The following is a 14989-nucleotide window of genomic DNA, read 5'->3' on the forward strand; positions in this document are numbered from 1 at the left end:
TTTAACATTTTTCGAAGTTATTCCATTATTCATTCATTTCAATTTTTTGTTAATTAAAAAAGGGCCTTTCCGAAGCCAAGAGCGGGGGGTTAGGGGGGCGGAAGCCCCCCACAACAAAAAACCTGTACAAAAGAGTCTTTAAAAGCGGGGGTTTGGGGGGCGGCAGCCCCCCAACTGCCTCTCCTAATTCCTGTACGTTTTAAGGTTCGACTTTGGGACGCAGCCTCTTTAACTCTTTAAGAAAACGAAGTTTTTTTCATATTATACTTAATAAGAATAAACATAAAACCTTACAACTAATATCACAGCTCTTAACTCCGGCCACCTAGCTTCTGATGCTACTTGAACAGCTTTTGAGTCATGACCATCATCCGAAGTCCCTTTTTGCCACCAAACAAATCCACCATAGATGGAACGACATGCAGATCCTGATCCTCTTCTTGCCAAAATTGTTAAATCAACAACTTTTTCATCAATTCCATAAACCTGGGCCAGACAATAGACTAAAATATATAATACAATAAAGTAAACATTAGAAAAAAAGCAAACTTTTTATATAAAGTATAAGAAAATAAAACTGCAAAAATTGTATGCAACAACGATGCAAATTGAGTGATCTATTTGAGTTAATTTTAAAATTATTTGGTAAAATTTATGGGGCCAAAAATTTATTCGGTGAAATGCTATAAAACTAGCATAAGTGCGCCAAAAGTAAACATGTGCATAATATTTTATACTGTAACTTACAAATCTTTCAGCAGGAAAACATTAAACAATGTTTGTCAGAAACTAGTGAAATATTTGTTTAAAAATTAAGAATGTTGAATAGTAGTATTTGCTATTGCTTACTATTTTCGAATATAACTCTGAATATTTTCAAATATTTAAAAATGTATATATTGTCAAACATAAAGACTTGTCACAGCTATATGCCTCACACCTCACACAAATTTTTATTGTTCAAGAAGCACTAAAAACAAAAAAATATTACATCTTTTGCTATGAAGCATAATGTATTGTCGTAATTCAAACATGGAAGTTGTATCGACATGTTTTTCTGTGCAATCGAGAGATAGGAAAGAAAACGAAAGACGAATTGGATGAAAAAAAAATTAAACCGTTGAAGTGCACACATCTAAAGAAAGATTGTTCTCTCTATGAAAGCATCATTATATATGAATAACAAAACATTGTTATGGAGGGGGCTATTAGCGTAGGAGGAGGGGGGCTATGACGAATCGTAACACAAAATTACAACATCTATTGTGAGAGTTGATAAGAGAAAAAGAGTAAGGGATGTATGTCACTAACTTAAATGGGAAATATATCACTCACATCAGTAATCAATTTTGTTCTTCATGGTCAGAACAAGTTGAAAGGTTTTAGATGAGCACTCACTGCTCTTCTTTAATAAGTTTAGTATTTAGGAGATGAAATGTGACACCTTGCGGAAAATAAGTTTAAAGTACCAAGGACATTAAAAATTATACCTGATTGTTATAACAGGTAAGTGGAAACCTAAACAACCGTAAATAGCCTACATCTTACTTATAAGATGTTTCAAACAGTTCGTGGTAACGAACTGTAGTAAGGAGCGACCCGGCTCAATAGTAACCAAAACTCTAAAAAACGGAATTTTGATCCTAAAAGATATATCAACAGAATCGAATTTTAATGCTGATTTTAAATATATAAGTTTCATCAAGTTTAGTCTTACCCATCAAAAGTTACGAGCCTGAGAAAATTTGCGTTTTTTTTAGAAAACAGGGGGAAACACCCCCTAAAAGTCATATAAATCACACCATCAGATTCAGCGTATCAGCGAACCCTACTGTAGAAGTTTCAAGCTCCTATCTACAAGAATGTGGAATTTTGTATATTTTGCCAGAAGGCAGATCACGGATGCGTGTTTATTTGTTTGTTTGTTTTTTTTCCAGGGGTGATCGTATCGAACCAGTTGTCCTAGAATGTTGAGAGAGGGCTCATTCTAACGGAAATGAAAAGTTCTAGTGCCCTTTTTAAGTGACCAAAATAATTGGAGGGCACCTAGGCCCCCTCCCAGGCTAATTATGTTCCCAAAGTCAACGAATCAAAATTCAGAGATGGCCATTTTATTCAGCGTAGTCGAAAAACCTTATAACTATGTCTTTGGGGACGGCTTACACCCCTACAGTCCCCGTGGGAGGGGCTACAAGTTAAAAAACTTTGACCAGTGCTTACATATAGTAATGCTTATTGGGAAGTGTACAGAGGTTTTCAGGGGGATTTTTTGGTTGGGGGGAGGGGTTGACAAGAGGGGGATATGTTGGGGGAAATTTGTCAAACGCAAATTCCATCGAGGAATTTGTCATGGGGGAAGAAAATTTCCATGAAGGGAGCGCAGGATTTTCTAGCATTATTTAAAAAAAAAACAATGAAAAAATAAATACGAAAAGTTTTTTCCAACTGGAAGTAAGGAGCAGCATTAAAACTTAAAACGAACAAAAATTATTACGCATATGAGGGGCTCATCTCCTCCTAATACCTCGCTCTTTACGCTAAAGTATTTTTAGTAATTTCAACTACTTATTCTATGGATTTTATGATTCAGGGGTCATTCTTAATGAATTGGGACAAAATTTAAGCTTTAGTGTAAAGAGCGAGGTACTAACGAGGGGGCGAACCCCCTCATATATGTAATAAAAACATGAGAATACAAAAGTTCTTTACGTAAGCTAATTTATAAGTTACGTAAATCTTTTACTAATAAAAAGATTCGTAAAAAATTAAAAGTTCTAGTTGCCTTTTTAATTAACCAAAAAATAGGAGGGCAACTAGGCTTCCTCCCCTGCTCTTTTTTTCTCAAAATCATTCGATCAAAATTATGAGAAAGCCATTTAGCCCAAAAAAAATATGCAAATTTCGTTTTAATTATTCTTCTGTGGAGAGCCAAAATCAAAACATGCATTGGTTCAAAAACGTTCAGAAATTAAATAAAAAAAAAGTTTTTTTAACTGAAAGTAAGGAGCGACATTAAAACTTAAAACGAACAGAAATTACTTCGTATATGAAAGGGGCTGCTTCCTCATCAACGCCCCGCTCTTTACGCTAAAGTTTTTTACTGTTTTAAAAAGAAAATTGAGAGAAAGAGTCAAACTTTAGCGTAAAGAGCGGGGCGTTGATGAGGAAGCAGCCTCTTTCATATACGAAGTAATTTCTGTTCGTTTTAAGTTTTAATGTCGCTCCTTACTTTTAGTTAAAAAACTTGTTTTTTTTATTTAATTATAAACCGGGTTTATAAACCGGGATAAATCGGCAATTTGATTTCTGATGAAAAAGACCTCCAAATGCAGTTATGCAGTTTTGATAGCAAAAAAAAATCAGCGAAAAATAAGCTGAAAATCGAAGGCCTGAAACAATTTAAGAAAGGTGTAGCTTTCCTATGTAAGTATTGTTGTCTCTCGAAACCACCAGACTGTTGATGTTTTAATTTTACCGACGAAAAATTATAATTAATTAGTTTTGCCTAAAGGTGGTAACACTGACCAAAATGTCATACTCCTCTAAAAATTTCATAACTTCAAACAACCACAAGAAACGTCCCGGAAAATCAAAACATATATATATGTATATATATATGCATTGTATATCTTAATAAACAATTTATCTTACAAGTATATTTTAATAAATAATATAAATCAGGAATCCAGTTTTTGATAAAAAAGACCTTCATATGAAATTAGGCAGTTTTTAGTAGTAGCACGGGCCAAATTAAAAAAAAAGGAATTTGGGCCAAAAATCAACAAAATAAGCTAAAAACATATGATACAAAATAGCTTAAGAAGGTTTAGCTTTCGTTTAGCTAAACCTCGTATTTGGATGAGGGTTGTTACCCTGGGGGTGTTTGAAAGAAGGTGATTGTTTTTTTCTTTTTTCCTTTCATTATTATTTTAATAGTGTAGGATGTTTCTAGAAATATTTATGTAGGTTTTTTAATCATTTTTTTTTTTTAATTTAGGATGTCTCCAGGAATGTTTATGTAGTTAATCACTATGTGTTAGCAAAATTTAAATTTTTCCCTAGCCTCATGATTTATATTTGTAATAGTTTATATTTTTGTTTATTATGTAATAAAAAGGTCAAAAATTTTAAAAATCTACCTTAAAGTACCAAGGACATTATAATGAAATCTGGTTTTTATTGGTTTAGTGGAAACTTACACAACCATATACGGCTTTAAAAATCCAGAAAAGCTAAGAACTCAATTTTTAATGAAGCAGGTCTCCATATGCAGTTATGTAGTTTAACCCTTAGCAGGTGCCAAGTTTGAAAATGACGAACATGTTGAACAACCAACAGCAAATGAGGGAAAAAAATATATCATTGGAGTTCTAGAACCCCTAACCTTCCTGATTACACTAACAAAAGATAGATACTGCCATAAATCTAAGCTATGGTTTAATGTGAATATTATTGGATTGATTCCAGATATTATTAGAATAATTACCTAAGAGAATTTTACACTTAACTGATGAAATTTACATAAATGTACTTCACAAATTGACTTCATGGTAGTTCAGTCACCAAAAAGTATTAAACTCAATCCACAATTTTGCCCAATTGCCCGTTTATCACAGGGTCACAAATTTATTTCTATCATAACTTATGGCTTTTAATTATACCACTATTACTATTACTAATAAACACTTATCACAGCACCAAGCCTCGTTCAAAGCATCATTCTATATTGCTTCTCATGAAGTTCCCTCTTCCTTATAAATCTCTTCTTGTAACCTCCTCCCATCTAATTCGAGGATATCCTGGTTTGCGTTTTGTCGAAAATAGATTGTGACTAAGCAAACTTTTTTCCCAGTCTACAAGTATTAATAATAACTCATTACAATAACAAGACACCTGGGGTCATCCCATCTGTACACACGTCCTCCATCTTTTAGTCAATATCCATTGCAATTCTGTGTTGCTTGCTAGGCCCTAATTTTCTCAAGGGATGTTCCTTGCCAAGCGCCCTTCTCAGCAATGTATGTAGCCATTGTCAAGCAAACGCTCGAAAGTTCATTCTGTAATCCTTCAGAAACAAAGAACAAAGTATACCAAAAATAACGTTTTACCAGTATATACAAGGAAAGCTTTTATTCATTTAAAAAAAAATTAATAATTGGAAAAATAAATATCTCAGCTCTGATTTAAAGAAAAACGAACCAAATATTCCTCCACTGAAAGACTTTCTTCAAGGGACGATGGTAGATCCGGCTACCAAAGCACCAATTCCGGTCCAAAAAACCGAATCCGGCAACTGACTACCGAACATAGCTTTAGAGAGAATCTAAAACACAAAAAAGACGAATAAGAAAAACTATGCGTAAAAACATAGAGCCTTACCTAAACAGGCAAAGCCTGCAGCGCTTGAAGCAAGTCCTGCAGCTGTAGCAAAATTGTTTTCAGAGCAGATCCGCAGTTTATATTTTGATAACTCTTTCTTCTCCTCTGAGATATGCTTTTTAGCTAAAAAATGAAAGAAGCCCAATAAATGAAAGTAAATGGATGAGTCAGGCAAACACCAAGGAGGCCAATTCATCTCACCTCAACTCTTAGCAGTTTTTCCACGTCTTCTTGTAATTTCCTAAAAGTTTCTGCTGTTTTAATGAAAAAAATACATAATTTGGGCTATATGTTTGTGCATTATAGGGGTAGGGGTGGTGGTAAAGTATTGGGATAGTAGGAAGTTAGAAAACAATTGTTACTTCATAATATCAGAATAGTTGTAGCTAACATATTAGGCATGCAGACCCACTGTGTTTGCTCCTTGATTTTCAAGTCCTTACTTGGCTATTGTCACACCATCTACAGTCATTGGAAAAGGGCGCGTTTCAAAGATCTCCCATGAAGCTATACATCTCTGGTATGGCAGTAGTGTTGGAGTGAAGATTAGTTTACAGAAGGGATTCAGGAAACAGAAAATTTTTGTAGAATCACCTTTTGCTGTTTTAATGAATTTGAAATAATAAAACCAGGGAGTGTATCTAATATGACTAATTGTTTGTTGTAAAAGACAAATGATAATTCAACAGAATTTTAACGATAACATTAGATTTTATAAACATTCTAAAAAAATAAAAGAGCGTGAGATATTCGATCACAAGGCAATATATAAAGTCGTATGTAGCGCAAAAAGACGTGATTGAATATGTACAGATGCCCCACGCAACCACATGACGATACGTTGTTATTCCTAACAGTTATCTCTTATTATAGAATTAAACGATAACATTATTTATATAACTATCTAACGATATAAATATAAATATAGCATATTTAACGATAACGTTAGATTTTATAAACATTCTAAAAAAATAAAAGAGCGTGAGATATTCGATCACAAGGCAATATATAAAGTCGTATGTAGCGCAAAAAGACGTGATTGATATGTACAGATGCCCCACGAAACCATATGAAGATACGTTGCTATTCCTGACAGTTATCTCTCATTATAGAATAAGATGGGAAGTTATTGACCACCATGTAAAAACAGGGCAGCCGAAAGTTTATCAGTCAAAAGACATCAGAGTACTTCTCAGAGACAAGGAGTGCCAATTGGGGCTGAGGGTAGGCAATTACTCCCAAGATTTTATACCACTCCCACTCCTATATTTAGAACAATACCTTTCTTTGGTATTCTCATTGAAAAGAAAAAAATGCCTCTCCCCCTCAAAATTTGCATACATCTTTCTTTGTATGTTCATTTTAAATAAAAAGCCAATCCGTGCCCACCCAATTTCACCTTTTTTATGAATTGGAGTCCATGCTAAGAAACTGCAAAACCAATCGATTTGGGAAAGGAAAGTAATTTAAAAATGAAAAGAGCACGCTGTTCCCACTATTAATAATCGAAGACAAGACACGAAAAAGGCCTACAGGGTTACACTCCCACCCCTTAAAGACTACAAAGGGATTAGAAGTGATAAATTATTTGGTATTCACAAAAAAATATGGAGATTTTCTGACTAAATAGCCTTAAATTTTAGCCCGTTCGTCAGTTTTGTTAGGCTCATCCAAATTTCTGCTGGTGTTCTTGCCTATAGCAGAACCGTTTAGTTCTAAGCTAAAAATGTTCAGCTGTAGTTTGTGCGAGAGTTTGCTGAGAAATCTTTGTTCTGTTTTAATTTTCAGAGCAGTTTCCTCATGATTTTTGTGATAAGTTCGGAAAAATAAACTCTTTTAATAACCTCCGCATAAGTGGAAGTGGCTTATTTTTGTCAAAGAAAAAAAAATGGATAGCAGATATTATTTTAAAGCTTGCAAATGTGTTTACCAGGGCCTTCAAGCCTTTATTTAGAAGATATTTATATGGAATCAATTTAAGGAATCGATTTCGTTTGAAAATTTATCAGCAAATTTCTATAATAAAATAAAACAAAAATAGAAATTGAGACCGGCTTTAATATTGCATCAGTCCTAATCAGTACATCATTCGGACTGATTATAGACGGATAACAGATAGACATATCTATTAACAAATGAACTAAGCTCCTTTTTATACAATCCTAATAAGGGGGGAATTAAAGCCAGGTTAGCTTCTCACTCAATTGGACTATCTGTCTTGGCTTTTTCTATTATTAGCCATGACTTGATGCCCGCAACTATTCTATTTGAATTCAAAAATAAACAGATCCTATCATCTACGCATTTAAGCACCATATTCCATAAGGCTAAAGATCCTGCTGAGCCATTGGTGGTGCATCCATAGGGTGTCAAATCAAAATCTCAGTTGCTAGGTCTTTTTTACAGAGACAGGTAATAAGACCGCGGCCCAACCCTGCGAGAGGCGGAGCCAATTCCTGGTTACGAAGCCGAGCATCAATCTATTGAACTTCCACTTGATCACCAGCTTTCATAGAAAACACAATCAATTTCTCAAGGGGTTGCCCACTCTTCGCCACTTGATGTACATCCCGAAATGTCAATTGTTCACGTGACACGCTTCATCCCAGGCATAAGTGCACTTTGCACGACGCGATTTTTTTAAAGTTTCCATCCCCTCGGAATTTCTATATATGTGTTACAAAAACTATTTACGAACCATGCCAGTGACTTTGAAAAACTTTTCCAGACATTTTTCTATGTAGGTCGCTTTGGATTTAAAACCAGTAGATAATTTGTTCAATCATTTGCATAACTTGTAGAAATTATAAAAAGAATCGAGCAATAAACATAATTACAATCCTGTCCAAACAAAGCAACTAAAAATTTGAGGTTTTCTAGGTAAACAGTGATAAGGTACAATTACCCTAAAGCTTAGATCAAGCAATTTTCCGAATTGTGTTTGTCTAAATGTTCCTTATACAACTAGTATAGATTTAGGAAAGACCTTTCTAAAATAAAGTTTTGTCATTTTTGAAAAGCAACATTAATATACAAATCCAGTCAATTTAAATGATAAGTTTTAAATCCTTAGACTCTGAAAGACTAAATGCCATATTTTAAACCAACGTTAAGACATCATTACCTAAGAGTGAAATTGCGCTAAAAACTAAATGTGAGAAAAAATTGATTAAAGATTTTGATCAATTTTCACTATGAACATTATAAAGAATCAAAGATGAAAAAAGATGAACAGGCCAAATAATAAGTAAACTTTAAATTAAGAAGTAAACAAACTTGATTCAAAGTTGATTGGATCAAAACTAGTTAGAGTGTAAGGATTCATTTCCGACTAATGGTGCTTTCACACAACACCGTAAACGTTTCACACTAGCATAACGTAACACTTGTTACGTTATATAATCTTACGCAGAAATTTTGTCCGTAACGTAGGCTGTGCCTAGTAGACTTCAGCTCAAAAAAAATTTCACGTTAGGTTATGAAAAGTCAACATAGTAGTATCAAAATAGGATTTCTGAATAAGCAGTTAATAGATTATGTAAATAAACTACTAAACTTTTACTACAAAGCCTTCTAAGCTTCATCAGAGCTTGAATTATCAAATCCATTTCACGTTCTAATTTTGAATAGTTTACATGTAATTGTGACGATTTTTGACTATGGTTTTGACAGTTTTATGGACTTTTACGTTAACCTTTTTTGAAAGGATTTGTTTAAGTGTCAAAATTTAAACTTAATGTAGCGTAACTTATCCAATTAGAACAGAAAACTTTGTACGTAAAGTGAAGTTCACTTAAGATATTTCTACCTTTTGACAAAATAGCCATACTAAAGTTTACAAAACATGGAGAAATAGCCACATTCAAGTAGTTATTCAATAGAAGACATTAAGGGACTCCTCCATAAGTCTTCGAGGAGGAACCAGACGTTCTTAACATCATATGAGGGAGTCAGTGTGCAGCAAAGACTATTTTAGGTTTTTCTAACCAGTCTATCGATTAGCGGGATTCCCTCTATTGTTTTTTTTTTTTGCCTCTTATAATCGCTATAATTATTTTCTCTATTTTAAATTCCAGGTTTTCACATCTGGCATGTATAGGTGTAGGTCAGACCATGTCCTTGAAATTTGTCTTTCCTGAATAAGCAGGAATTGATATCGATACAGAAGTTGAATACAATACAGTTGAATTAGTATTACCCATGAGAAAGGTAGTAGGGTTTAGCAATAAATTTTTTAGATCTATAAATTTATTTTAATCTTAATACACATTTAAACTCCTTTAATACCTACAGGTCAGGTGCATAAGCAAGTATACAACACAATTTTGATTTATATTTGACTCTTAACAAGGATAAATGAAATTTATTATTGTGAAGTTTGGCCTTTGCCCTGATCTTGCAACAATCGAATGAATACTCAATTACCACTCCTTTATTTTCATCCACTTTTCAAACTTTTCCTTGATGCAAAAGTCTACTACAGCATGTGGTAAATTTTGAAATTGCCCCATTACTGAGCTAGATAGAATACGAAGACGTCAATCGGTGTGTCTTTTTATGCTCTTTCGAAATATACTAATCGCTTTCTTCCTGAATTTCATTTTGATCCCTTAAAAGGGATCCTTAAAGTGGCACCTTGTTTTCCTTACTCCAGTTGAAAATTGCTATCTAGCATTCTGAAAACTACTTTAAAAAAAACACTTACAAATCTCATAATAGAACGTATTGCTTCACTTAATCCCCCCCCCCTGTGAGAGCCCGCTAAAAATGCTCATAAATTTTATATAAAAGCCTGACTCTTTTCTTCCTCCTTATTGACTAGCATTCGCTATAAAATAACAAAGAAAAAAAAGAGTTGCGCAATTGAAAGACCTAGTTTGAGCATTTAGAGTGAACTATGTATTTATTCAGCAAGAAAGACGGGGGAGGTTAATTTCACGCAATTCACTGCTAGTAAGGAGATTGGCAAGTATCTACCGGTGTTTTGCTGATTTGCCGACATATGACCTAAAACTTTAGAATAAAACGAAGATTATGCCAATGCGTAATTTAGATATTTCAGGAGACAGGCATTGGAATGTTCCAAAATTAAAGCAATATTAGTTAAATATTAAAGCAAAAATATAACGACTGGGGAAAAGCTGGAAAAGAAGTTTTTTGGCATCTACGACGTCATGCGTAATTAAACATGAATTTAAATGAATCCGAGCAGCCAAAGCAAAAGACATGGAAAAAAAGTCCGAGGTAATGATGCACAAAAATGAAGCACAAATGAGACCTCATTTGTGACAAATGAGTCACAAATGAGTCACAAAAGCACAAACTAGAAAACATGCACCAACAAGCGTCACAACGAATCCAAAATAAAAATAATGGATCTTCGGAATCTGCGGTTAGAAGAAACCGACAGGGATAATCACATCAAATCGTAAATAAATGTATAAATTTGATCTACAATAGGACGATAAATAGTTCCTAACAAGAAGTTCATACAATAAATAAGATGATTAGTTTTATAATTATTATTTACCATGCCGTTTAAATAACTTTAAAAGTACTTATAGAATAACATTTTGTTTTTGTGTTAATTAGCTTTTCATGAATAACTCCATAAATAACAGTAAGTATCTATCGGTGTTTTGCTGATTTGCCACCTTATGACTTGAAATTAAAGAATAAAACGATGATTATGGCAATGCGCAATTCAGATATTTCAGAGAGCATAGGCATTGGAACATTCTTGGTTGTTATTGTATTATATAACAGCGCAATTAAAGCAAAAATATAACAACTGGGGGAAAGCTGGGAAAGAAGTTTTTTGGTATCTATGACGTCGACTATGGAATTCGTAACATTTTTGTGTAAATTACCTTTTCATGAAAAACCACATCCTTAGTGGGAAAAAAATAAAATAAAAATATGTTTTGAAATTGCTTGTAAAAGGCAAAGCTTTGGGCTATATACCCCTCCTCCCTCTAATTCTCAATTTACAAATTTGATCTATAGTAGGACGATAAATTGCTCTTTGCCAGTCGGTCACTACTGTGAACAATACGATATTATTAGTTTTCATTGGTTACTGTAATTTGTTCTTCTTACCATTATATTATGTTGTTTTTATAGTTTTTAGAATACAATATAACTGAATACTTTTTTTGTGTTACTATTGCTACTATTTGTAAACTCGAAAAAAAGACATACCTTCTTCTATACAGGTTCTCATCCTTTCATTAATTGGAAAAGGCCTATAAATGAAAATTAAAATATAAATCTATATTTTTATATTGAGGCAAATAAAACTCTAGGACTTCCAACATTTGGAATAGACCTAGATCAACTTTCCAGGAAGACGTCTTTAGCTTAGAGAAAACTGGCAAGCAATCGATGCTTCATCTCCTGTCTTAGTCGTTATTCTATTAATAAATCTTATTTTAGATATTTATTTGTTTAAGTAGGTATGTTTAATTATTTTAGATATTTACTTGTCTAGTTATGTTGATTTTGATTACTCTGTCCTTAACTATTTTATGCCACTGAGAATCTATTTAGCATAGTTATCAACAACAAAGATTGCGTTTGGATGTTGGAACACGGTAGTCAAATGATTCGTGGTAGCGAACTGTAAGTAAAGAGCGACGCGGCCCAATAGCAAGCGATACCCTGGAAAGCGAAATTTAGACAACAATAGATACATCAGAATTGTTATTTTATGGCGATTTTTAATAAATAAAATTTATTAAGCTTAATATTGCCCATCAAAAGCTACAAGCCTGAGAAGTTGTGCATGATTTTCGAAAAAGGATGAAAACCCCCATAAAAATTCAAGCGATCTGAATGAAAATCATACCATTGATTCAACATATCAGAGAACCCTACTGTAGAAATTTTAAGTTCCTATAAATAAAAACATGGAACTTTCGTTTTTTTTTTTTTTTTTTTTTTTTTTTTTTTTTTTTTTTTTTTTTTTTTTTTTTTTTAAGAGAGAGAGAGCAGAAAGATCACAGATGCGTTTTTTTTTCACGGGTGATCGTACCGAACCAATGCTCCTAGAAGAAAAGAAGAAGGCTCAATCGAACGGAAACAAGAAGTTCTAGTGTCCTTTTTAACTGACCAAATAGATTGGAAAACAACTAGCCCCTTCACACGACCCTTTCCCCCCAAAGACATCTGATCGAAATTTTGAGATAACCATTTGATTCAGCATAATTGAAAGATTCAATAAATATGACTTTAAGGATGACGTGACCCTCATAGTTCGTAGGGAAAGGGATGTATGTTACACAATTTGCCCGTTGTTCACGTACAATATTTGTTATGGGGACATGTATGGATTTTTTTCTTGAGGGGGGGGTGGAGGATTTTCTGCAGGGCATTTTCCATGGGGAGAATTTTCCGTGGGGAAGAAAGTTTCCAAACAAAATTTTACAGGACGAGGGAATATCCTGGTATAATTTGAAAAACAGTCAGAAATTAATTTTAAAAAAAAGAGTTTTTTTCAACTGAAAATAAGGAGCAACATTAAAACTTACAGTGAACAGAAATGATTCTGTGTTTGAGACTCTCATTCTTTGCGCTAAAGTTTGACTTTTGAATGAGTGTTGAATTTAAATGAGAAGTATTTTCAAAGAACTTTGAGACTTTGGCAGAAAGAACGAGGGGTGAGGAAGGGGCACCCCACCCCCTCATATACGGAATAATTTCTATTTGTTTTCGTGTTGGATAGATCTAGCCTTTTTTCAAGCAATAAACGAATGTATTTTATACTAGCTTTCGAACTAGGATTTATTTCTGGATTAACACTCATTTTGAACGTTTACTAGGGAGACCATTAAGTTTGAGGGATTTTTTTAATAATTTGGAACGCTGTCATAATAACAACTTACTAGCTAACTCAAAATGCTACTTGATGGCTTAGCCAAGCAAAATGTATCTTCACCGAATTCCAAGCTCAGAAATTCAAAATGAGTTGCCAAGGATATGCTACCTTTTCTGTAAATAAGTTTGCTCCCTTAAAAATTTTCTCACCAAGGTCATAGTCAGATTCTCAGGCAATATATTTAGAGGAGCCTAAATCGAATCGTTTTTAAATACCCTTTGTCCACCTTGTTAAAGACCACCTTTGTCGATTGTTTCAAAATATATAAGCAGCTAATGTTCTGACCCTACTCAGCGATAAGAGTCGTGAAAAGTCAACTATATTACGAATGTAAGACGAACAGAGTGGCTGTGACTACGGGGGAGGGGGCTCAACCGTTTTAATTTGACTGTAGTTCAAATACGGTCATCTAGAGTCCAAAGTCCGAACGTACCCATGATGAACGTACCCCATGACAAAATACTACAGCAGTAACATGTACGGGGTGTGGGAAAAAAAGTAATGAGAATGATTTTTTATTCAACAAAGTTTTCCTTTCTTTCAAACATCGATGTTATACCCTTCAAAGTAGTTCCCTTGGGCAGTTGTACACTGATGTAGACGTTATTCTCACTGTTCGTAGAGCGGTGAAAGTCTTCAACCATTATTGTGTTCAGCATGTCCTTGCTATCTTTTGGCTGATTTTAGAAACCCGAAATGACGATTTTGATGATATTTTTCAGTTTAAGAAAAAAGAAGAAGGGACTGAAGTCAGGGGGATAATGGGGATAGAGAAGTATAGTAATGTCTTTTGAGGTAAAAATTCTTTTAAAGAAATATCAGTGTGACATGGGCCGTTGTCATGATGGACCATTTCTTTGTAATGACTGTGCTCACGCGAATGACCCCTTTTCTGAGCTTTTCAATGATGGTTTTATAAAAATAAATAGCAAGTCTGTTCGAATTTAAACGCTCACTCAACATTTGTAATGTTAAATGACTGATCTCACAAGAGTTTTCCCATGTTCGTTGTTTTTGTCGGTTATTGAAGTTGAAGCCATCCCTGAATGTTGTTTATCTTCAACATTTTCTTTGCCCTCCAAAAGTACTTTGTACCAGTGAAAAACTTGAGCTTGGGATAAAGGATGCTCCCCATAGGCATGTCTTAACTATTTAACGCTAAACTTACCGATTCTCCAATCTTAACCAAAAATTTAATAGTAAAGCGTTGCTCCAAACTCCAGTGATATATTTTGCATGATGCGCAACAGAAACACAACTTCACTAATCGCAGTTTCAAAATTCAGATACTTAACATATACCTTGAATATTGGGAGTAAGTGAGAAACAGTACTACAAGTCGATACGAGCGAACCATAAGTAATCTTATAAACCACTTATTAAACCAAACAGTTCTGTCACAAGCTTTATTAATGCTGGTAGAGGTTCCATGTCCACAGTACCGGTACGCACACATGAATTCATTTTGGTGGAAGAAATGGGTGAAAAAATTCACTATAACACCTAAATTATATGAAATTTTAAGACAAAGCGAGTGAAAATTTTAGAAATCTTGGTTTCAGAGAAGAAGATGCGCAGCATGGATCCCCCTTCCCGTGCATAATACACGCCACAATCTTTAGATAACTTCTTATTCTTGCAAAGTAAGAAAGAGACAGCGATTCCGTATTCTGGTATGCCTTGCACAAAATAAAGTAGTTCTGTTACAAGTTTTTTCATTTCAGGTAAATATTT

General features: G+C 33.9%; 1 protein-coding gene across 1 annotated transcript in view; it reads right to left on the reverse strand.

Moving 5' to 3' along the window:
* Positions 1-244: 244 nt before the first annotated feature.
* LOC136036450 (diphosphomevalonate decarboxylase-like) overlaps positions 245-14989 on the reverse strand; it is a 48432-nt gene continuing 33687 nt past the window's right edge. The window contains exons 5-7 of the mRNA XM_065718690.1: positions 11581-11624; positions 5380-5502; positions 245-503 (exon numbers count right to left, since the gene is read on the reverse strand). Coding sequence (XP_065574762.1) covers positions 268-503; positions 5380-5502; positions 11581-11624 — 403 coding nt within the window. The 3' untranslated portion in view covers positions 245-267. The remainder of the gene's footprint in view (positions 504-5379; positions 5503-11580; positions 11625-14989) is intronic.

Source organism: Artemia franciscana, chromosome 15 (genome assembly GCF_032884065.1).
Source record: "Artemia franciscana chromosome 15, ASM3288406v1, whole genome shotgun sequence".
Taxonomy (NCBI): Eukaryota; Metazoa; Arthropoda; class Branchiopoda; order Anostraca; family Artemiidae; genus Artemia; species Artemia franciscana.